Source organism: Panicum hallii, chromosome 9, assembly GCF_002211085.1.
Source record: "Panicum hallii strain FIL2 chromosome 9, PHallii_v3.1, whole genome shotgun sequence".
Classification (NCBI taxonomy): domain Eukaryota; kingdom Viridiplantae; phylum Streptophyta; class Magnoliopsida; order Poales; family Poaceae; genus Panicum; species Panicum hallii.
The window spans coordinates 53981727-54006641 of record NC_038050.1 but is presented as its reverse complement, the minus strand read 5'-3'; the positions used below and the strand labels follow the sequence as shown (position 1 = coordinate 54006641).

General features: G+C 51.8%; 1 protein-coding gene across 1 annotated transcript; it reads right to left on the bottom strand.

Annotated features, from left to right (window-relative positions):
• Positions 1–21007: 21007 nt before the first annotated feature.
• Positions 21008–22548, bottom strand: LOC112873519. Its single transcript, XM_025936478.1, has 2 exons — positions 21831–22548; positions 21008–21737 (listed from the first exon to the last, which is right to left on the bottom strand). Exons 1-2 carry the CDS (start codon positions 22481–22483, stop codon positions 21596–21598), a joined length of 795 nt encoding a protein of 264 aa, XP_025792263.1. The 5' UTR covers positions 22484–22548; the 3' UTR covers positions 21008–21595.
• Positions 22549–24915: the final 2367 nt, after the last annotated feature.

Here is a 24915-nt window from a genome sequence, read left to right as displayed (position 1 = left end):
CCCACTTGTTCCTTCTTTCGTGGCCTCCTTTATTATTACGGGATTGAGCTCCATCACCTCAACCCTAATTCCATTTGCCACATTTCCATCTTCATCCACTTCTGCGAAGCATTTCTCGGAATCGAACCCCACTGGGATCTGTTCCGTTTCCTCTTCCGCGTCAAACCCCAGCCAACCACGAAAATACTTGCTGTAGTAGGGGGCGCCGGCATCCAACTGCGTCAGCAGGCCGGCGAAAAATACCTTTCATACAAATTCCCCTCAAACCTTCCTGGGTGGAAAAACCAGTGGTTTTACATCGAAAACCAAGCTCCCCAACTTCCGACGAAGTCGAACAGACCGCCAGTGGTGAGGGGGGAATGGAACCTTGAACCCTCCGGCATGGAAATGATTCAAGTCAAAGAGCTGCTGGAGGCCATCGAGGCGCAGAAGAAGAAAGGAGTGACCGGCGCCTCCGTCATGTTTTCATTTTACAAGCACCGCGTCCAACCCATCCAACAGCGCTGTTGCCTGGGCTTCGAGTACACCGGCCCCGCTGACCCTTCTCGCATGTGCACAGAGGAGGTGCCAGACGAAGTCGCGCTCCAGCGAGTTCAGCGGGTGGTGTTGGACGTGGACGCCGTGCCGTACGTGCCCACCTTGTTCTCCGCACGAAATCCGCCCAAGCCGGTAAGTATTCGACTTCTTTCGCTGAAGAAATCTGCTACTACACCGGTACTTAACTGAAGAACTTGCTACAGGGGCACACAGAGCTGTACTGCAGCTACCCGCCGCAACCTGACCTCCCCCGAGCGTATCATCTCCTCCCTTCTGCCGCCACTGCAGCCAAAAAGGCTCGCCTTGCTGTGACTCAAAGCCGTAACGAGTCCGCCGACTGCGTGGACTCGCAGGCGGAAGAAGGAGTTGAAGGAGGACCTGGCCCATCTGCTGCCATTGCAACCGGGAAGGCTCACCTTGCTGCGGCTCAAGGCAGCAGCGAGTCCACCGACTGCGTGGGCTCGCAGGTGAGCGAAAGAACCGAAGGTGAACCGCGCCGGGACAACTCCTCCGACCAGAGCGTGGAGTTGGCCGGCGCTCTACCGCTGGTGCCGAAAGGCCAACGACAAGTGCGCAAACGCAAGGCGCAAGAAGTCGAGTCCTCCAGGTACTGGGTTGCTTGTTTGGCTAGTTGCGAAGTGTCAATGATGCTGTATACTGACAGTATCCTCTTGTAGCCTCCCTGCTCTGCCACCCGGGACCGAACCCGAAGGGGTGGAAACAGGCCCCTCCGCCGCCGCTGCGGTGACAATTGCCGTGACGGGGACTCCTCCATCGGCCGACCAGGCCTCGCCGTCAGCAGCGGGCATTCCTCGACGGGCCTGGCGGGTGAAGAAGGCCGCCAAAAAGAAGTCGACACTGTGAGTTTTCCTCCTGTCGCTTGAAGATCTTGCTCTTGCCCACTTGGATAACAATGTCTTCGATGTCATCAGGGCGGCAAGTGCCGTACAACTGCAGCTGGAGTCATCAACCCGCGCTGATCCCTCCGATGTGGAGCCTGCCCCGACTGCTGCAGCCTCCGAGCCCTCGGCGCCTGGGTGGCCAATACCCACGGAGGTGGCCCCTGAGGCAGATGCGGCGCTCCCCGACTTGCCGCCCCCGAGCCCCGACAAGAGGGAGCCGGACCCGGTGGTGGAGAACAAGTCGTGAACCCTGATGCAGCTCATACCGATGGCACAGGTACGCGCTTACCCGCCCGCGACTGGTTGCCGAGGTCTGGGCATAATGTGTTGACCACACTGTATGCTTGCAGGTGTCCAGCCGCCGCCGTCCGGGGATGCCGCCAGGTCCTCGGGGAATCCCCGTGAAGTGCTGAGGGACGGGCCGGGGCACCAGAACGTCATCACCACCGACCTGGTGGACGACCTCCTGCTGTCGGCCGAAAATCTGAAGACCTACAAGAGCACCTTCAAGGAGTTATACGACTTCTCCATGATAGTACTTGGGTAATGTTCCAGATGTGCACATTGGTGAGTTGTTTGTGACTCAATCTCTGCCTTTTTCACAGCATGTAATCGCCAAATCCCAGAAGAAGTCAGAGAAACTTCGCGTGGTCGTGAGTGACGCGCGAGATTTAGCTGCCCTGGATAAGCGCATCTCCGAGGAGAAGACGAAGAATTGCTATCTGCAGCGAGACCTTGATATACTGAAGCAGGAAAGGACTCGAGAGACTCGGTTGCTCAAGAATGACCTGAAGAACCTCGAGACGGCCAACTCCGAGCTCCAACAACAGCTCAAGGAGCAACAAGCGGAGTACCAGGAGCAGCTCAAGGCAGAGAGGAAGGCGCACCAAGGTAGGCCCTCGCTTCCCTCGAGTACTTTTCCTTAGTAACTCCCCATAGATGCTGAAGTGCCCTTACCACAGAGCTTAGGAAAATAGCGAAACACAAAGAGGAGCTGCTTACTGACGTGAAGAATATGCTGTATCGTCGTACAGATGATGTCGAAAGGCTGCAGAAGGTGATCGGCGATACTGAGCGTCAGTTCGTCGACTGCCTTCAGCAAGTGAAAACGCTGGGCGAGAAGGACGAGCAGCTGCGCAAGGAGCTGGAGGACCTCCGGGGGGCCGCTCAGGAGCTGGTGGACATGGTGGATCCCCTAGAAGAAGGCGAAGCAGGCCCGCGGCCCCTGCTGGAGCGACTCCGCGAAGCCCCGAAGAAAATGCTCAAATTCTTATCTGAGGCTCCGGTCGCATGCGTGAGCAATGCCCTTGCGTATGTGAAGTCCTTCGTGCCGAACGCGCAGCTGAGCATTTTTGCACAAGGGATGGTGGCGGACTGCACAGACGAGCGGTTTGAAGAGTACCTGCGAGAGGCCCAACCTGTAGCCGAACAAATTGTGCACAGTGTACTGCAGGATTCGAAACAACTAATCATTTTCTTATGTAAATACTTCACTCGATGTCTCTACTTGTTTGCGTGCCTTAGCGGAGTTGGGATCCGGGCTTACAAGGCTCAAGTAGTAGACGCTTCCCTGGGTGCAACGACCCGAAGGGTAGCTAATAATCGTCTAACAGATTAGCCACAACTCGATCGAGCGGGTCTAAACTCGTTAGGAAAGAACGCGAGCATCATCGCGGGGTTGCCGCGCATAGGGCAAAAAAAGGGACTACCCCGTGTGCGGCGACTCGAAGTGTAGTCGAAGGTCGCTCCTACTGTGAGCGTGCTCCGTAAGCTAGGTAAGACCCGGACGGACGGATCAAGCTTGCAAGGAGCAGGTGCGGGCAGCGCCGTGAGCTTGCCATTCTTTTTGGCAAAATCAAGACTGTTCTGAGTGCGGCCACTCAGGATGTAGTCAAGGTAGCTCTTTATGCGAGCCTTTCCAACGTACTAGGTGTAAGCCAGTCGAACGGATCGACGGTGTTGGAAAAAATGCGACTGCTGTCGCGTGCGACCATCGAAGGTCGCGGCGGAACTCGATATGCCGAGGAATTAGCCGGAGCCGAGGGCTCCGTCAGGAACGGAAGTCGAAGGGAGATGATCGTGGCCGTAGCCCCCGCGTCATTCTCGACAAGAAGTCATTTTATATGTGTTTGCACGTGACACTGGCCATCGTGTAAATGTGAAGGCATGTAACAACCCGAGTCATGTGGCTCATGGCCTCCAAACTGATTCGGGGAAAGGGGATCTTCTGAGCCCCCGGGGATTTAGCGATCACCGGGCCTCGACTTAAGGGTAGAACTTGCGCAGGTTCTGAACGTTTCAGGAGTTGGAGGCCTCGCGACCCTCAGCGGATTGTAGTCGATAAGACCCTGGCCTTGTGACCTGCTTGACGACGAACGGGCCCTCCCACCTTGAATTGAGCTTGTGTAGGCCAGATTCGTCCTGAATACGACGCAAGACCAAATCACCAACGTTGAATGACCGCTCCCTGACGTTGCGATCATGATATCGCCAGATCCCCTGCAGGTACCGAGCAGACTGAACAAGAGCGGTGCAGCGAGCTTCTTCCACGGAATCGAGCTCTAACTGCCGCGCCTCGTCCGCCTCGCCTTCATTGTACATTTCGACCCTTGGAGACTTCCACATGATATCGGCTGGTAGAATAGCTTCAGATCCATATACGAGGAAGAAAGGTGTTTGTCCTGTGGCTTTGGACGGCTGAGTCCGAAGCCCCCAGACGACATGTGGCAGCTCGTGCACCCATTTGCCTCCCTTCTTGCTATTTGCATCATAAAGTCTCTTCTTGAGACCGTCGATAATCAAGCCGTTCGCCCTTTCGACTTGTCCGTTGGCCCTTGGGTGTGCAACCGAGACATATTTAACTTCGATGCAAGCATTCTCGCAGAACTCCCAGAACTGGTTCGCCGTAAAGTTCGACCCCAGGTCTGTGATGATGGAGTTAGGGAAGCCGAAACGATGCAGAATATCGGAGATGAAGTCGACGACCCGATCTGGCGTGAGCTTGGCTATCGGTTTGTACTCGATCCACTTAGTAAACTTGTCGATAGCCACCAGAACATGGGTAAAACCGCCTGGCGCCGTCGTGAAGGGCCCGATCAAGTCAAGACTCCAACAGGCAAAAGGCCAGGATGGCGGTATGGTGATGAGGCTGTGAGCTGGAACATGCGTCTGTTTGCCGAAGAATTGACAATTTTGGCTCCTGCACACGAGATGCTCCGCGTCGGTCACTGCGGTGGGCCACCAAAAACCGGCTCTGTAGGCTTTCCCCACCAGCGTTCTTGAAGCCGCATGGTTGCCGCAGACACCGTCGTGAATCTCCCGCAGTATGTCGTAACCATCGTCCTTTGTGACGCACTTCATGAGAACACCTGACCGAGCGCCTCGCCGATAGAGCTTGCCATCGACCAGGACGAAACCCTTGCTTCTTCGCAAGATGCGAGCTGCTTCTGCACTCCTGGCGTCGATTCCCACTGGTAGTCGTTGATCTCGAATGAAGTCGATAAAAGCCTCTCGCCAATCCTCTTCTAGCATCATAACCTCTCGATCGGGTTGTTGGGAACCCGCGTCGATGGCTACCTGCGGAGAAGACTTGATGGATGGCTGTCGGAGCTCCTGGACGAAGACCCCCGGCGGGACCTGGGCACACGTGGACCCCAATTTGGACAAGGTGTCCGCACCAACATTGTGCTCCCGCAATGCATGATGAACCTCCAGGCCGGAGAATTTGCTTTCCAATTTGCGTACTTCCTGTACATAGGCATCCATCATCTCCTTGTTGCAGTCCCATTCCTTGTTGACCTGTTGAACGACAAGAAGAGAGTCGCCGTATACAAGTAGTCGCTTTATCCCTAGTGATATCGCCAAACGAAGCCCGTGAAGCAAAGCTTCATACTCGGCTTCATTGTTGGATACCGCCCACAGGATCTGAAGGACGTATTTCAACTGCTCACCTCGTGGAGAAATAAGCAGAACCCCAGCGCCGCCGCCGTCGAGCTTGAGGGACCCATCGAAATACATGGTCCAATGCTCTGGCTTGTCCACTGGGGTTGGGACTTGATTCTCCCTCCATTCAGCCATGAAGTCGACTAGAGCCTGTGACTTGATTGCAGTGCGTGGCTTGAAGTCAATTGACAAAGCCCCCAGTTCTACTGCCATTTGGATATGCGACCCGTGGCATCTTGATTATGGAGAATATCCGCCAGCGGGAAGTCCGTAATCACAGTGATCTTGTACTCGTCAAAGTAATGGCGTAGCTTTCTTGATGTGATTAAGATTGCATACAAGAGTTTTTGAACGGCTGGATACCGTACCTTGGGTTCGGAAAGGACTTCGCTGACGAAGTAGACAGGCCTCTGCACTCCAAACGCATGGCCTTCTTCGCCTCGCTCGACTACAATAGCACTGCTGACAACATGAGTTGTTGCCGCGATGTAAAGTAGCAGATCATCCCTGGGCAACGGTGCTGTAAGGACTGGAGGTGACTGCAGATGATGTTTCAGATCTTGCAAGGCCCGCTCAGCCTCCTCCGTCCATTGGAACTTATCCTGGCGCTTCAGGAGCTTGAAGAAGGGCAGTCCTCTCTCCCCGAGTCGGGAGATGAATCTGTTCAGAGCCGCCATACAACCTGTTAACTTCTGCACATCCTTGATTGTGGCCGGGGCCTCCATATCAGTGATGGCCGTGATCTTTACAGGGTTGGCTTCAATGCCCCGATTGCTGACGATGAACCCGAGCAATTTCCCTGAAGGGACTCCAAAGACGCATTGGTGGGATTGAGTTTCCACCGAAATCTGCGCAGACTGCTGAATGTTTCCTCCAAATCTGCGATCAAGTTATCGGAATCCCTGGTCTTGACGACCACGTCATCCACATAGGCCTCAACATTCCGATGCAGCTGATCCGCGAAACACATCTGGATCGCCCGCTGGTATGTTGCTCCTGCGTTCTTCAACCCGAAGGACATTGTTTTGTAGGCATAAGTCCCGTACGGGGTGATGAATGCAGCCTTTATTTGGTCCTCCTCCTTGAGCGTGATCTGATGATATCCTGAGTAACAATCAAGAAAACAAAGAAGGACACAAACAGCCATCGAATCGACAACTTGGTCAATGCGCGGCAGCCCAAAATGATCCTTTGGGCAATGCTTGTTGAGATCAGTGTAGTCAACACACATTCTCCATTCATTATTCTTTTTCTTTACAAGAACGGGATTCGCTACCCACTCTGGATGGATTACTTCTTTAATGAATCCAGCCGCGAGAAGTTTAGCGATCTCCCGTTTAATGGCCTCACGCTTGTCGTGGGCAAACCTCCGCAGGCGTTGCTTCTTAGGCGTAGCCGTCGGGTGTACATTCAAAGCATGCTCGATCAACTCTTTGGGCACCCCTGGCATATCCGCTGGTTTCCATGCAAATATGTCTCGGTTAGCCCGAAGAAAGCTGACGAGCGCGAGTTCCTATTTGTCACCCAAGCCCGCACCGATGACGGCGGTCTTGGATGAATCTCCCTCCTGGAGCTGGATCGTCTTGAGGGCCACACCATCAGTCGACTGGATGCTCGACTTGTTGGCCTTTTTGGAAGGAATCTCCAGCCCAGTCTGGGAGAGCTGCTGCGCAGCCACGAGTACTTCTCCCGAAGCATCTGGCACGCGAGTAGTCGAAGCGTATTGGATCGCCTCCTGATTGCAGTCGTACGACTTCTTCAAGTCGCCGCGGAGGGTGAGCACTCCATCGAGTCCTGGCATCTTAAGAAGTAGGTAGACATAATGCGGCACTACCATGAACTTGGCAAGTGCCGGACGACCTAGTATTGCATGGTAAGAAGAATCAAAAGTAGCCACTTCGAACTTGATGAATTCAGTACGATAATTCTCTCGTGTGCCGAAGGTGACTGGGAGGACCACCGTACCAAGTGGGTGCGCCGCATTACCTGGGACGATGCCGTAGAAAGGGGACTTGCTGGGAACCAGCATATCCTTGAAATCCAGGCCCATCTTCTTCAAAGTGCTGACGAAGATGAGATTGAGCCCGCTCCCGCCATCGATCAGGACCTTGGTAAGCTTGACCTCCGCCACCACAGGATCCAGGACCAAGGGGAACTTACCGAGCTCGGAAAAGCTCGTCCACTGGTCATCACGAGAGAACGAGATGGAGACCTCCGACCAACGGAGTGGTCGTGGTACCGCCGGCTCGATGGACAAAATCTCTCGGAGGAGCAGCTTCTGATCCCGCCTGGAACAGAAATCCTCGTCCCCCCGAAGATGACGTTGACCACCTTGGACGCATCCTGAAACTTCGGGTTGCGCCCGTGATCCTCCTGATCATCATCCTCGGGTTCTTTGTTAGCAGGCTTCTTGTTCTTCTTGCTGCCACCAGAGTTGCTGAACGTCCTCCGAAGGTGGTAGCAGTCGATGGCGACGTGGTTGGCGCCTGGGTGCCACGGGCACTTCTTCTGCAGGAGCTTCTCGAACTCCTCCTGAGTCGTCGACTTCTTGCCCCACGAAGTACGATCGATAGCCGCGATGACATCATCTGGCTTTCATTTCCGGGGTGGCCCCGAAAAGTCCCGCTGGCCTTTGTCGCTGCGGTTGTCATTTGGGCGTCGCAGATTGCTATCTTGACGCCGCGGGAACCGCTCCCGCATCTTCTCCTCCTGCTCAGACCAATCGTGCATCATATCACGAAGGCCCGCAACAGTTTTCGGCCTGTTCCGCCCGAAGTCCCTGTATATGCCCGGGTCGGTGATGCCGTTGTAGAAGCAGTCAATGATGTCCTCCTCCGAGATGTTCGCGATGGTGGCGCGAACATCGAAGAAGCAACGCGTGTAGGACCGCAGGAGCTCGTTACGTTCTTGCTTGCACTGGGCAAGATCGTGTCGAGTACCTGCACGGGTAATCGCCCCCTGGAAATTGTCGACGAAGACCTTCTTAAGTCGTTCCCAGGAGTCGATGGAGTTGCTGCCGAGGCTTTCCAGCCAAGTGAGCGGTGCAGGATCCAAAGCCATCGGGAAGTAGACGACTTTGGTGATATTCGAGCCCCCTGCGACCTCAATGGCCGTGGAATAACAACGGAGCCACTGCTGGGGAGCCTGCTTGCCGTCGTACTTGGTGATGCCGATCGGCTTGAAGCCCTCTGGGTACTTGTAGCTGCTGAAACGAGTAGAGAAAGCAGGAAATCGATCGCTACAGTCAGTACCTTCAGCTTCGACCTCTTCGCGGGTCTTGCGCCTGGAGGAGATCACGGTGCGCGCGTCGCGGCCTTCATTGATGTGCTGGCGCAGATCCTCCGGAGGAGGTCGTCGACTGGCCTGTCGCAGATGACCCCCTTGCGGTGGCTGTTGCCTCCCGCCAGGGGCCTGGCTCCCACATGCGTTGTCGTTGCTGATCTGGTGTTGAGGGCGACCACCAACCGTTCGACTGCGAGCCTGGCTTCGACTCTCATCCACGCGCTCTTCCCGGATGATGGATGCCGGATTGTGTTGATCCAGCTGGATCCAAGCCCTCTGCGCATAGAGGAGCGCTTGACGTACCTCCGGGTCATGGCTGCGCTCGAGGATGGACATGACTCTGGCGATGTTGGCCACCGGAGTCCTGAAGCCCCGCTTGCTTGCGGCGGCAAACTCAGGGTCGAGCTCGCGATGCATAGATCACCTTCGCTCGTTAGCTCTCCTCCGTCGGATTGTGTGGGCCCTGTTCCTAGCCCTCCGCGCCTCACGATCAGCATCGTTGTCATTACCGGCGTTGGTCGTAATCTCATCTTCAGAGATCGCTTCAAAGTTGTCGATGGGAAAATCCCCACCGTCCTCGCCTTCTTCGGCCATTAGCACCTGGCGGGAGGAAAGCTCATGAGAACTTTCGTCGACTAGCTCTGTCGACCCCTCCGCCGCGGTGGCCAATGGCCTGCCCTCTTGGAAGGGCAATGGCTCGAGGTGAGCCACGAGCCGGCTCTCTGCCTCGAGTAGATTGGAGAGCATCGTGCAGCTCCAATGCACAATGTGCCCCTTCGGCAAGGAGGTGATCACCAAATCACCGGGACCAGAACAACCCGAAGCCCCCCGACATGCGGTGGCTTCAGGATTTCCATCCCGGAGCAGCAGGTCCAGATCCTTCTCTAACATGGAGAGGGATCCAGATGCGTTGGCTTCTTCTCGTCATCATTGATATCCTCTGGTGCATAACGAGATAACTCCGTGAACTTATGGAGATACTCCGTCACATTCATACCACCTTGATGAAGCTTTCTGAACTCATCCCTCTTGAGCTTCATGACACTGCTGGGGATGTGATGTTCTCTGAAGATCTTGACAAAGTCGGCCCATACCATCTCGTTAGCGTTTTCATTTATTTCCCGGTAACTCTGCCACCAAGCAAGGGCTGGTCCCCTTAACTGTTGTATTGCGAGCAAAACTTTGTCTCTGTCATCTGCATGGACCACTTCGAGCTTCATTTCAATCTCTCACAGCCAATCATCTGCCTCAATAGGGTTATCAGATCCTCCAAACTTAGGTGGCTGCAAGCGGTTGAAATCTGCAATCCTGCTGCCATTGCCATGATGCATTGCAGGTCTATTGTTGCCGGGGTTGCCTTGAGCTTGAGCTGTGAGCGTGGTCACGAGAACTTGAAGGATTTGGTTCTGCTGCTGCAGTATGGCTGCCAGATCAATGGGTGCTGGGGCACGGGGAGGTGGCGGCGGTGGGTGTCCATTTTCTGGTGCTCCTGGGGCTACATTCAAAGGGGCCTGGTTTCTTGGGTTGACCTCGTCACCGTCTTCCTGAGCATGGAGTCCCTGGACTCGACTCGAACGACGGGACATCTGCGGTCAAGGAGGGATAAGGTACGATTAGGTGGCTCTCCTAATTTATTACTAGGGTAGATTTAATAGTACACAACACACAACAAATCATTCAAGCACCAAGCATTCATTCAAACAAGCAGGGATACATGACACGACGGATTACAATAACGCGGCTCGACTTTTAAGGGTCGGCCGGGACGACTCGACTACTGAGCCCTACAACACGGTCTTCGGGGTCACTGTTTCCGGGATCTCGGGGAGACGCAGGAGGCGTGGGCGGCACTGATTCGCAAATCCTCCTGCGCGGTTGGGACAAAGGGTACAGTGGGATCCCCTCCAGGATTGGCGACTCAACGGCAATTCTGGGATGGCGTTCCTTGCGCTTGGCGCGGTCCACTAGGTAGACACCCCTAAGGAGTTGGCTGTGGCGATCTGCCTGTTCCCTAAGGTTTTCTTCGGCCACGGCGAGGCGGCTTTCAGCTTCAGCCGCTCGGGCTTCTGCCTGAGCTAAGGCCAGCTTAGCCTTATGCCAACGGGACTCCGCTCCCTCAGCACGCTGGGTTAAATCTCTCACACGCTGATGCAGTTGGTCGCACAAATCGTCGAGGCTAAGCAGATAGCCAGACATGGCGACAACTGTGGGGTTCTTCTCTGTCCCTGCGGGACTTTCCAGGTTGCGGATCCTCGCCGCCCAAGCAGGACGGCTACGGTCCAACGGTGGGAAGTACTTCATGGGCGTGGAACCCAAGTGCCATTCGAACATCTGGCACAGGTACCGCAGTGCCTTGCGAGCTACAAGTTGAATGGTGTCAGGCATACGGGCTCCAGTGGCGGTGATGCTCCAGGGTTGCATTTCCAAGTATTTATCACTGGCGCCAATATGGACGGTGACCTCACAGCTTTCGGTGCCATGCTCCATGAACTCGCGACCCGCATACTCCGGTCGTTCCAGAATACCCAGTCGCACCGTGGTAGCATAAAGCACCCTGGGAAATCCATCTTCGTTGATGCAGTAGGTGGTGGTCCAGTCATCCGCCATCTAACTTACAAAGGTAGGGTTAGCATAATAAGGATAAAGTTTTAAGGACTAATAGGGTCTCATGGATTGACCATCCTAGGGCTCCTACGGTCATCGTCACTACCGGTTCGTGTCCTACAGCCAAGCATGGCTCTGATACCACTTGAAACGCCCCGGCCTAAACAACCGGAGCTAAACATGTATTTAAACACCAGAAAATAGTCTCTGGTGAAAATACATTACACAAGTGGTGCCACAGTCATACATAGCCTTATTTAATACGTTCGATTACAATAATAATATAAACTAGAAATACAATAGTTGCGATGATAAACGCAAGGGTAATCTCTTCATCGGACATGGGGGCTTCTATCACAACGGCACCACTCCAGACTTGGGTATAGGGCACGAACTACTCGTCTTCCTCAGGCACAAAATCAGGATCCTCTGCAACAAGTCATAAACGGGTGAGTACAAAAGTACTCAGCAAGTTCCACCTCACCCTACGGGAGGGGAATGACATGCACGATGCACATTAAGCACAAAGCATTAGTGATGCAACTTATAGTATGCAACTCTTCCCGACACAACCCACATTAGGTAGCTCACTAGTTGTCAGGACCACACCGTAGCCTGTCCATTCCGTGGACACGGACCATTCGAATGGATTCTACACTCTGCAGAGGTCGTACACTGTACCCACAAGCTCGACTGCCCGAACGGACAACCGACATAGCCGACACCCAGCCGTGGTCACGCCCCAGCCCAGCCGCACAACCCTCGGGTCCTGACCCCAATGGTCTATACCCGTGAACCATCCCTGCGACCGTCAGGCTAACCAGTGGGATTAGGCTAAGTCCGGCCCATAACGGAACCTGTGGTCGTACTAAAGTAAGCTAGGTGAGATGTCAAAACAACTCGGTCCTTGTGGTTTACCAGGGCAGCAACCATTCCTCAACATGTCAACTCGAGCCTACCTCCACGGTAGCACTCACCTGCCAGTCTACCACCACGGTAGCGCCGGCTCCAACATACCCAGCTGCCCTAGCCTCAACCAAATCCCTTCATATCCTAGTCTCAACTCTGGATATGCATAACTACTCACATGCATGTATGAGCACACTCAATCACTCAAGCATCGGTATATGTAATCGATCCTAAACCAGGACTACAACTAGACGTCCTCACATGGATGCAACCGCTCACGTAAGGGTCAATGAAACTTGCCTTCGCTTACGTACGCGTCGGCGGCGGCGGCGGCTTCCTGCTCGCGGTACGGGTCTTCTGGCTCCGGCCCGCTGTACTGACCTTCGTACTCCTTGGCCGGCTCCTCCTCGGTCACTCCGTGATCTACGGGCGGAAACGGCACAACCGGCAACAAACACAAGCAAGCTTTAAAATAAGCTCAAATGGAGATGAAAATAGGGGAAATAGATAGTACATGATTTGAGGAGAGGATCAACTGTTGGAGCTTCGTCTCGTGAGTGAACTGGGCTCGGGAGAAGTGGTTTAGCTAGTGAAGTGAAACGGCTCGGTGTGCTTGGGCTGATGATGGAGCTCATCACGGCCTCGCTCCTTTTATAGGCGGGGAGAGGCGGCGGCGTCGCACAGGGACGGGCGACGGCGTGGGCTGCGGCAGCTCGCCGACAGCTCCCACAGTGGCAGCACTGAAGACGCGAGCGTCGAGGCGGCAAAGCCGGCGAGGACGCTGCAGCGGCGTGGGCAAGGTGGGGACGCGGAGGTGGGCGGCACGGCGCGGTGTCGGCGGTAGTGCGCGGTCACGTCGTGGGGCCGGTGTGTCGCGCGTGCGCGAGCGAAAGCGAGCGCGGGTGGGGGACGGCAGGGAGAGGCGTCGGCTTCCTTTATAAATGAGGTGAGGCGGTTTGCGCGGCGGAAAAATATCTCGGCCGGCGCTGTGTGCGACGACCCTGATTTATGGCGAGGTGGAGCCTACCAACAGATGAATCACAACCTATATACTAAGTACTCAAGCTTAACCAGGAGACTAACACTTACCTTATTGGAGCGACAAAGTCACGAAGGAACGCACAACCTTAAGTGGCTAGTCCAACACTAAGCTTACCACAACTTATCTAACTTGCTCATGGGTGGATGGCAAAAGAAAGGAGGGGTCCTATTTATAGATCAAGGGGGATGGTGTTGCTAGTGAAGATAAAGAAAGCACCGGAGAAGGAAAACAGAGGGGAAAGGGAAATCGAATTCCCCAAGGACTTATGCGCAATTTCAGAAAACTGCAGGGGCTCATCTGTAAGGCAAAATTTCCCATCAATCCAAAACTCAAATGAAGAAATGTCCAAAACAAAAGTTGAAGAGTTTTTCGAACTCTACAACATTGCTTTAGGGCTCAAATTCAAAAACTCAAAACTTATGTTTTTACACACGAATTTTTGGAACAAAAGTCGGATTTGAATTGCTTTTGTCCTAAAGAGTAAAACTTTATAAAATTCAGGACCTAAATGCAAGCATTTATGACACGTCATGATGACGGGATAGACTCGTCATAAATGTTGGATAGACATGTCATTATGACTCGTATTTTTACTTTAGTCCTGAGTAGATTTAAAAGTTACTTTTTGTAAATCAATATCTTTTATAAAATTACGCAAACACCCTTACTTTGCATTTCTTTCAATAGTGATGAAAACTGGGATGTTACAACAACTTTTACAGATGAAGAGACAAAGCTAGGACACCAGCTAGAAAGACGGCCACCGATCGAGCCACCACCGAACAACATACTTGCCGGATACACTGCAGCCATTGCACCTCCACACCACCCCTCATAGCTATGCCGCTCCGTTGTCACCCTTCATGTGAGGGACAGGCCAATGGAGTGGGGACTAAAGGCGGCGGGAGGGGCGCAAACCAAGGCTCACCGAAAACGACAATCTCCACTTCAATGCTAACAGAGCCACCTTTGAAAGCACATCCAGCTCCCACGTACCACCATCCAACGTCGTGCAAGGGGAGGAAACCTCGCAGGGGGATTGTGGAAGAGTAGAAACACCCCCGGCATAATATTTGATGGCACCACTAGCAAGAAGAGTGCCGACGTAGAAGAGGCGCCAAATGGAGGAAACCCGCACGACTCATGATGAAAATCCACAGCTTGTATCAGCCTTGCACCAAAAACAACACCGGGAAAAAGAAAGCAAGCGCATTGGCTTCATGGAGGAGCAATCAGCAACATCACTTGGGTGGGAGGAAAATTCGACATCGCCTCCAACAAGGGGAGTGGCACCCATAGGTATCGCTAATGTTGACAAGACCACCGCAATGCCGAACTTAAGACTCCCTTGGCGGTTTCCCGCACGCACTCATCACCGTCAAGGATGGTTAGAGGCGGCCGCCGGCGAATTCCGCCTCCAATCACATGCTACAACACACCTCAGATAGAAGTTGAAAAATAGAGCACACCTGCATGTAGGGTTAGCGCTTCAATAAAGCCTCCAACGAGAAACACGGCACTGCAAGCATTGCCATTGCCTGTCGGCATGAGCCAGGCGGGGATTTCTCCCAATGCTCCCGCAACCACAGCCTCACACACGCATGAAAGACCATATAGCCCCGTAGTAGGCGAGCTCAATGTTGCCAGCTTAGGAGGCGCAGTAGCTTTGAACGGCGACACAGGTGCTGGTTCACCGCCGTCCAACACTTGTGTCACAACCGCATCGCTGAGGCCGAGCACCATGGACTCCGAGTCCTGGGTCACGCTCGGCCATAGCAGCTTAGAAACGATGAGCCCCACAACCTGACGACGTCGCCACTCAAATGAAGGGCAGCCACAACAACTCAGGAATGGGAGGGGTTCGCCACCAGCTAGGAGGGGCGGATCTGGTCACCGGCGACCCGCGGACTGGCTCCACTAATGGAGTTGAGCGGGGTGGCTATGCGAACTAGAGCCGAAGAGCCCTACCCCGCACCCCCTCAACGCCGGCGGCCTGGAAGGGGCCAGATCTGGCTGCCGGCAACCCATTGTACCGGCTCCATCGGCGGAGCAGAGTAGGGCGGCCAGGCAAGCTCCAGGCCCGCCAGAGCCTCGCCCAGCTGTAAGCATCTAGGCCCTCAAGGTATGTTTCGGTGATTAATGACAACCATTATTGTGACTAATGAGTTTGTATAGATCATTATCGCTCATTTGGTCATAAGTCAAAAGAGGCCCCTAATTTTCGTTACTCAAAAAGGTGATCTCGGCATTCAACTCAATTATATGTCAAGACTAAGGATCTTTCTAGTCCTAAGTGTCATAAGGTTGAGAAGGACACTTAGGTTAGTATAGGTTTTTATAGTTTTGTAGTGATCGCACTATTAAGAGGGGTTAACGCTAAGTAACTTGAGCATGGACATGGTCATTTGAAAATGGATGCACACAATGGTCACTCAAGTTTCTAGAAGCTCAAATAAGTGGTTCTCAACTTATATCACAAGAATATTTGGATTTCATTCAAGACTCAAATCAGAAAAGGCAAAATCAAAAAAAATCCTTAACACCGGTTTAACCGACGCTCTCACTTTTCTATACGTCGGTTAAACAAAGTCAGCAGAGTCTGGACAAGTCAATACACCGGTTAAACCGACGATGTTTGAATTTAACGTCGGTGCAGTTGTCCAGAGACTTGGTTTTTCAGTTGATCAGTGGACAACTACACTCACCGGTTAAACCGATGATACGTCGGTTAATCTGCCCAAGTTGTAACGGCTAGTTTTCAGAAGGTGGCAGTTTACATTCACCGGTTAAACCGACGATGACTATTGGAGGTACGTCGGATTAACCGGCGCTACGCAGTTTTCTGGCAGCTTTTTCTCCAACGGCTCTATTCGTGTGAGCTGCCTATATATTCCCCTCCAATGGGTCATTTTTCTGTTCTTGACACCAGGCAACATCCAAATACTCATACTATAGTCAAGAGCCACCTTGAGCTTCATCATTTCACACACTTGTTCATTCAATCAATCAAGAAGCAAGATTAAGGACTTGAGTAAAGAGAAGCTTGTGTGCATCCGTTCTTGGTGATCGGTTCTTGGTCAAGTGAAGGGCTTAGCTTGTTACTCTTGGTGATTGGCATCACCTAGGCGATCTTGGTGATCGAGGTGTTTCTCGCGGAGCTTGCCAAGGATTGTGGGAGCCCGGAGAAGAAGATTGTACGTGGCTTGATCTCCACCACACCGGGATGGTGAACGGAGACTCTTAGTGAGCGCCCTCGTCTCCGTGACTTGGGAGGTGACAAGACTCTTTGTGAGTGTCACAACGTGGATTAGGGGTGTATGCCAACACATCGATACCACGGAAAAAAATCCGGTTGTCTCTTGTCCACTTTCTTCATTCAAGCATTTTCGTTCATGCAATTTATTCATGTGCTTGACTTAGGGATCATCACTTTGCTCTACCTTGCTAGGCGTTACCTCTCTTTTTATCTCTCCTAGCCTGTGTAGGTAGCTTAGTTATCCGGTTGGCGAATTGGTGCCTTTCTAGTTTTGCATAGGTTAAGGTTGCTTTACCTCGTTTTAGAATTTGAAAAAGGCCCAATTCACCCCCCCTCTTGGTCCATCAATCCTTACACCAGCACCCCACCTTGGTGCTGGCTCTAGGGAGATGCTAGATCCGGCCGGGAAATGGCCGGATCTGCCCGCCGGTGACCCGCGGGACTCGCTCCATGCATGGAGCTCGCCTAGCCATGGTGCAATTGAGTTTAGGGAAGGGCAACTCGGGGGTGAGGCGGATGCGTGGATGGAGGCCTCGCCGCCGTAGTCCCTGTGCCCGCGCGGGCTTCCGGTAGCGCGCTCCGGCGGCGGCGATGTGGACGGACGAGAGGGGGAGGGGCTTTGGGGAGGCGGCGGCGGTCCGTCCGGGTAGTGGCGGAACACAAAGCAAAATCAAGGCGGTGGGCAAATACTAGTCTGCTATCTCTTGAGGCAATAGTTAAGCTAAAGTTCTAGTGTTGGTGGCCAAATGCTAGTCTCATTATTAGAAATTTTCTAAGGCAAGCAGGAGCTGGAGTCCAATTTAGCCTCTATTAAGATCCGCCTCTGCATCTAGGCCGCCCTTGGTGGCGACGCGAGCGGAGAGGGAGCGGCACCCGTGTGGGTGATCCACTGGTATTCTCAATACAGGTTATTATTCCTTAATATGAAGGATAACAAATTTAATATGGGATATTGCAAAGTAGATCTGAGGAAACAAAGGATAGAGACGGGAAATATTTGGTAATTAGAATACACACATGTATGGCAATGATATGCTAACTGCCAGACATTACAAGGGGCATATCAACCAAAAATACTTTATAGGGATACAAGATATGTTCTTGGAAAACTGGGTGTTTTGCTCTACCATTAAACCTACGAAAAATGAAAAGAGAAGGACAAATGTGCAGCAACAATCTCTTGTTTCCTATCATCTAACACAACACAATTCAATTTCACCACTACCATGCAGAACATAGAAGACGTATTGACAGAGCATTTATAATGTAGTTCAATATCAGTTGTACTCGATTTAATTGGAAAATCTAGTTGCAATAATGAAAGAGTGAGATATTACGTTACAAACTGAATATAGACACCGAAAGATAAGCTTTTGGAACAAAGAAAAAGTGTTTGAGGAAAATTCTGGAACTATAATGGAAAGGATCCTTAAGGAGCCTGTTTAGAATATTGGAATTGAATTCCATTCTAATAATCATAATTTAGACACAAATCCATTAAGTTAATATGATTATATATGAAATATATTTGTATATTATTATTGGCTATATGAAGAAGATACTTATGTGCTATATTTCTACTATAGAGGAGGGATCCAAAGAGCGTGTTATAAGTTACGAAATAGAAATATAGTTTGGTGGTGTATAAAATCAATTTACATCTCTCACCGAGTTACCCTATGAATTTAGGATAGGCTTATCTCTACACTTTGGAAAGTGGTTGGGAAATGGTGAGATGTCAAATTCTAAGCCAAATAGTCTAGTTTATTAAGTACAAATCCTTCAAAATAAAAGGATCCAAACGGTCCCTAAATGAAATTATTCTTGCAAACCGGACTTAATAGAAGAAATTATAAACTAAACCAAAGAGAACATAAAACAGAGACAATATTCAAGGTTGAAATTCATAATGAATACTTGAATTAACCATGGTCTTAGCATTGCTCTAAAGTACATTTTTCCATCTATATTTCCAGAGAAATTCTTTTTGTGTAATGCACTAGTTGCCCAGATGAAACTAAATGGATAAAAGCACTTAATGGAATTGAAAAAAATGAATCGTGATAGATACTAAATACCTTAATTTAAAAACTAAATTAATGAGAAATGAATTTATAAAACTGAACAAGACTGAGTAGCCGAATACTCACTACACTATTGACTAAGGAGTGCATGCTGAACGCCCGGGCACGCAGTCCCTCAGCGGTGCCTGGTGTCGGGTGCACGACGAACCAAGGAAGGGGATGAGTGAAAATCCAGCGGGCTATCGGGCTAAAAAAGAAAGAACGGCCCAGCAAACATAACAAACAATAGCCCATCAAACAAAAACTGGTTACCCAAACCCAACTCATCAATCTCTGCACGAAACCTTCAAAATATCTTGGCCATAAAAATTCGAGTGAAATCAAGGCAGAAAAACATCCGAGAGATGTATAGAAAAACCGTTTTTTTCTGATAATCTGAAGTCTGCTTTGGGGCCTGACGCCATAACAACAGCATTTGTTACCGATGCGACAGCACCACGTTTACCCTTGGCTCATCTTTCTTACGTTTCTACCGGCACATCCAGAATGAATGAATTAGCTAGTGTGAATCAGTTCAGGAATATTTTCTAGAAAAAATACAACGGAGGAGGCAACTAGCTGTACCTAGTTGGCTAATTTTCAGATGCAAGTATACTGTATAGGACAAGATGGGTGGCAATATCGTGCCTGCGTGGCAGATGAATGGCATGGACCGAGACTGCTGAGCCAAAGAGGTTGGAGGTGGGGATCCGAGAAGTGAGGGTGTGCGTGCGTTGTCCTTCAAAAAAAAGGGTGTGAGTGCGTCACCACGTAGCGTATGAGGAATTTTACAATGGTTAAAAAAAATGGACCGTCTATTGAGAAGAATCCAGTGGCAGAGAAATAGGAATATCTAGAAAAAAAAGGTACCAAATCGACGGGAAGCCACGGCAAGCCAAATCGGCGAACTAGCAGAATGAGGATGAGCCGCGTGAGACGACGAACTGGCGCGGGCGGCGGCGAATTGGAAGAGGATGAATCGGAGAATATATCGTGTGTTACAACTTGGATCATGTTACTATATTATCAAACAGTTAGCATCTAAATCAATACATCTAAAATTGTAACAAAATATGGATTGATAGAGTAAGCAATCATCTACGTGCTTGTAAAATTTGAGTTTGAATAAAAATTTATGCAAGGAGAAAAGAAACGAGAATCAACGCTTGAATAGTTGTGGGTGGAAATTGTGAAAGAACAAAAAAAAGAGAAATCAGCACTTGAAGACCCAGTCGACCTCCCTTGAACTATCCCCCTACTAGTCCAGCCTTCCAGGTGCGTGCCGTGTGCAAAAAAAAAGGAAAAAACGAAAAACTATTCAAGTGCTGATTTCTTTTTTCTTTTTCTTCTTTCACAATTTCCACCCGCAACTATTCAAGTGCTGATTTCATTTTTATTTCTCCTTGCATAAACTTTTATTCAAGATCAACATGCATATTAGATGATTGCGTTTTCTTCAATCCATATTAGGGGGTGTTTGGTTTGGAGGGGCTTATTATGAACCCCTCCAATAAATTTCTAATAAATTTCTTTTTATTCAAACATGAAAGGGTGAGACTTATGCCCATAAGCTTCATAAGTCCATAAACCCTTTCAAGAGTGCTTATGGGGATTATTTTCTGTGGATCCCACCAAAATATCCTCTCTTTCCTTCTACTATCCTTATCTCCGGTATCAATGAGGGGTAGAAAGGTTATTACCGACTATATGAGCTTTTTATAAGCCACAACAACCAAACATCACTTTAGGTTTATAATAAACCCCTCTAAACCAAATATCCGTTTATTGTTATAATTTTAGATGCGCTGGTCTAGGTGTTACCGTATTTGGTAACACCGTAATACGTAAAGGCGGTAACACACGATATGTTTTCGGACGAATCAAGATGCCCTCAAGTTTAATTGAACCTGGTGCCTGGTCTCCACCCAGTTCTCAACGGCGGCGGCCCGGTCCCTGCACGAGCAGCACGGCTGCGCGGGTTCACGGAAATTAAGACAATACCCCAAACATAATAAATTAAAATTTTCAGCTGACTTCTCATATGAACGGCTAGGAAAAATTAGAAAAAGAAAACCTGGAAGTACCCACCATGGGTAATTCCCAACCATTGTAACAGGCCTCGTAGTGTATATATACATATACATACATGAATTGATTTATTTGATGGCAAATTATCCTTGTACATACAGTATTGCAAAGTTATGGACTCAGTATAATATATTAATATCCGCTGTGGTTGCCAAGATCAGTTCAGTGGTAGCCCGGAAAAATGGACCTGCGAAGGTGAGCCATATTGCGCGCAGGTTCCGCTCGGCCCGCAGCAGGCACTGGGTCTGGGTTGATCATAATGTGCCGAGGTGGCCCTGATGCAGGGTAGGTGCACGCGATCCAACTTAGCTCGGTTTAGTGATCGGCCAAATTATCCAACCCATGACATGGTACTAGCAAGTATCGAGACCGTAATCAGTGCTACTACATACATCATGCAGTTCTTTCTTTAAAACAAAAGAACACACATCATGCATTATACTATACATGATTCAACGAGGAAGCTCGCTCCTCGATCAGCTCGATCGAAGCAGAAAGCATGAGATCTCACCTAAAAAGAGCTGAAATAGCTAGATCATCAGTAAGTTGTGTTATTCATCAAGCTAGATTAGTAAGTACAAGGTCGCTCTATACACCTGTCAATACTAGTAATTAAGGGGAAATGAAGCTCTCGTCGACGCCTCTAACTGAAGCGATGGCGCCAGCCAGCTCCGGGCAGCCGTGTGTTGCTCCTGCCAGTCTGTCACCGTCTCATTTGACATCGCGCCGTCGATATGGATCATCCCCTGCACTGGATCACTACTGCCCGCCGGCTAGCCTCCTCGTTATTTGTGGGCGGATCGGACGGCGATCCGTCGGCGGCGGTGCCAGCTGACCTACGCTACCGCGCACGGGTGCTACATCCGCCGCCGTCCCGATCCGGCCCGCGTCCTCCTATGTACAATAATACTGTAGCAAAACCGTAGACCGATCAAGCAGAGCGAACCGCCCGGTCCACCGGCGAATGCGCTCAGCACGCGGGCACCAACGCCGGGTCGTCGCACGGCGCAGCAGGTGCCGCGACCGCCGCTGGGGCGGTGGCCGCCGGCGCCGCCTCGTCGTCGTCCTCCTCGGCGTCCCACAGGAAGCTCGCGTACGATCCCAGCACGTAGCTGCACAATCATCATCATTCCAATTAGTAATGGATCGATCGATGAATGAGGGCGGCGACGCGCGCGGCGGATCAATCGAGACGCGCAACTCACCAGTCGTCCGGCGCGGCCTGCACGGCGCGCTCGAAGTAGGCCTCGGCGAGGTCCTTCTCCTGGCGCGCCTCCCAGATGACGCGGCCGTAGAGACTGAGCAGGTCGGCGTCGCCGGGGCACGCCAGCAGCGCGCGCGCGTAGCAGCCCTCGGCGCCGGCCAGGTCGCCCTCCACCTCGTGCAGGTACTTGCCGTAGTTGCGCAGGAGCAGCGGGTTCTCGGGGTCCAGCAGCAGCACGCGGCGGTAGTACTCGCCCATGTCGCAGCTGCTGCCCTGCCCGCCGCTTCCCCCGTTGCCGCCTTGCCCGCCGCCTTGTCTGCCGCCGACGCCGTTCCTGCCGGCGCCGGCGCCGTCGAGGAGGCGGTCGAGGCCCGCGGGGGACCTGTCATCCTCTTCCTCGTCGGCCTCGAGGATGGCCGGGATCGGGGCGTGGCGGAGGAGGACGGCGGATCTGGTGAAGGAGGCGAGGTCGGCGTCGGACCTGGCGCGGCGGAGCGGGTGGAGGGCGCGCGGCGACGCCGCGGCGGCGGAGGAGAGCGGGCAGAGCTGCGGGGACGGCGGGAACCTGGCTGCGCGGGAGCGGGGCAGGCGCGCGGCGGAGAGGGAGGCGGAGCGGGTCAGGCGAGGGGAGGAGGTGGCCGTGGCGGCTTCCATCGCTTGTCGGGTGCTCAGGCGGGGGGCGATTGGTTGGTTGGCTCTCTGCCGGTGGCTTCTCCCTCCTCCGCTGCGGTGTTTTATAATAGCAGGGGGTGGAGGAAGGCTTGGCGTGTGACGGCGAGATTGACGGCGTCGGTGACTGGGGCCGCTCATGTGGGACGGCGAGACCAGGCTAGCAGGGGGAGGAGCGGAGGAGCATGTGAAGCGGGGGACACGTGTGCGGGGCCGCCGCGGACGGGGAAGTCGCGCGACTCACGAGACAGAGGGGAGGAGGATGACGACGTTTCTTGCTTCCTTCCTTCTCATCAGAGGCTCGGCGCGGCGGCCGTGCGCTGGTGCCCTGCATCATGCCAAGCAAGCAGAGCAAGCTGGTGCTCGCTGCAGATGGTATTGGGCTGGGCCGCCGCTGGTTTCCCTCCCCGCGCGGTCGGCCAAGCAGGCTAGACCACCTATCGAGCCGCCGGTTTCGAACGCAAAACGGCAAAAGACCTGGCTAGCAGACAAATCTGCAGCAATTTCGGGAGAGGGAGTTTTAAAGGTTTTTTGTTTCGTAAATCGTGGAACGCAGGAAAACCTAGGGCTGTGCGTGCACGGCGCACCACTAGCTACCTGGGTACGGAGTATCTGCGCGCACTTACGGCTCATTTGCTTCCCTTTGTGTAGAGCACTGTATGTGTTTATGCACGTCACGCCAAGGTTGTGTACCTAGCTGTTGCAAGCGGGGCGGCACACGCGCAGCATGGGCATGCCCATGCACCGACAAAGAGTCGTGTCCACGGGGGTAAATTAGATAAAAATACAAAATGGTACGCATTCCCGGGGGGGGGGGGATAAAATATTAAAAGGAGCCCCGATGTACGTAATAATGCAAATATATTTTCCATCGAAATATAATGCAAATATGTGTGGAGAGACGGACGGCCCGGAGCGCTCGCAATTGCGGCGCATGCGCGTCCAACCCGGCCGGAATCATAATGTCTACTAGATGCGCGCTGCAGCTCGTGTCCAAATCGACGGATGGGTCGAGTCGGCCGCATGGTGACGTCACGGACCCTGTTCACCGAACCCAGCCAGCAGTCGATCGATGGAGACGCCTGATGGCTGCGTACAGTGCGGGCCCAACTAGCACAACCACATATCGGGTTGGTAGCTTGGATAGTACAGTAGATGTGTGCATTGTTATCTATCAAGTTTGGCCACAAGCTGACAAAGCACTCGTTCTTCTTCGTGCCCATTGGCCGGGACGAGTATACATGGATCCGCTGGATCCATCCGTTGTCCATGTACATATGGCGGCGATGCTCATCAGCTCGTAGCATGATTAATAATGCAGCCGGTGCTGGTCTTAAGGATTTTTACGATCTATCTCTAGTTCATTTGTAGTTCACTTGTACAATGATTAATTTTTTATTATTAATATATAGTCTATTTATCTTTCTCATAAAATTTTTTATTTTTATATTAAATCAGGCTGTAAGTTTACAGTCCACTTCTCTCATCCCTCCTCTTCTCTTTTCTATACCTCAGCATTTAACCTGCTTTTACTTGCTCTCGTATAGCATCGCCGTGCACACTCAGCTTACGAGAAAAAAAGGGAAAAGAAAAATGATGGTCTCCGTAAACCTCGGACTTTACCATATCGGACAAGCAAAGCAAAGCTAGGGACCAGCACTCCAGCAGCTAGTAGTACTACGTCAGTCTGCCGCGCTGCCGAACCCGTACCGTTGGCAGTGGCTACAGCTGTGCAAGCCCCTTTCTTCAGGACTGGGAAATGTGCATGCGGGACACGTACGTGCATGACGTGGTGGCACTTCTCTCTGGGATCTACTAGAGTAGCTGCTGGGCTTTTTCCTGCAGCCCCAATGGCCTCTCTCTCGTCTCGCCCACCAGCACAACTACAAGACATTATATTATCCTATATATATATAAAAAAAAGGCATTTTCGCATAGAATATATACAGGACTGTCCCCGAGAAAGTTAGCAGAACAGCTAGCGCCAATAAAATCCATCGTCTATCCTCTCTTATCTTCTTCGTTTCTCTCTCTCAAAAACTTAAATAATAATCTTCTTATCCCTTCATCGGAAGAGATGAGAATCTCCGTACGGTCACGATACGCCGTGCGTACCTGCAGCGGCCAGCGGTGGCAGAGGAAAAGTTAGAAAGTGTGCGATGCAGCTTTTCTTTTTTTTTTCGTCCCTCAACACTCAGGGCCTCTTTGGAGGGTTGTGTAAGCCGCCCCGTACAAGCTTAGGCAACCGTCACAGGTGCGGCGTGTCTAAGCAGCCATGCTTAGGTATGTGTTTGGTGTACTGTCGCGCCTAAGGTTAGGCATGCTGAAAAAATAATATGGTAAGTGTTTGATGTCCTGCCACGCCTAATGTTAGGCACATGTGGCATCTGTTTGGTAACACGCCTAACTTATGCATG

Coding starts and splice junctions, on each gene's coding strand:
- LOC112873519 (XM_025936478.1), bottom strand. CDS start 22,483: ATGGAAGCCGCCACGGCCACCTCCTCCCCTCGCCTGACCCGCTCCGCC. Junction 21,738..21,830: donor CAGGCCGCGCCGGACGACTG/GTGAGTTGCGCG, acceptor ATGATTGTGCAG/CTACGTGCTGGGATCGTACG.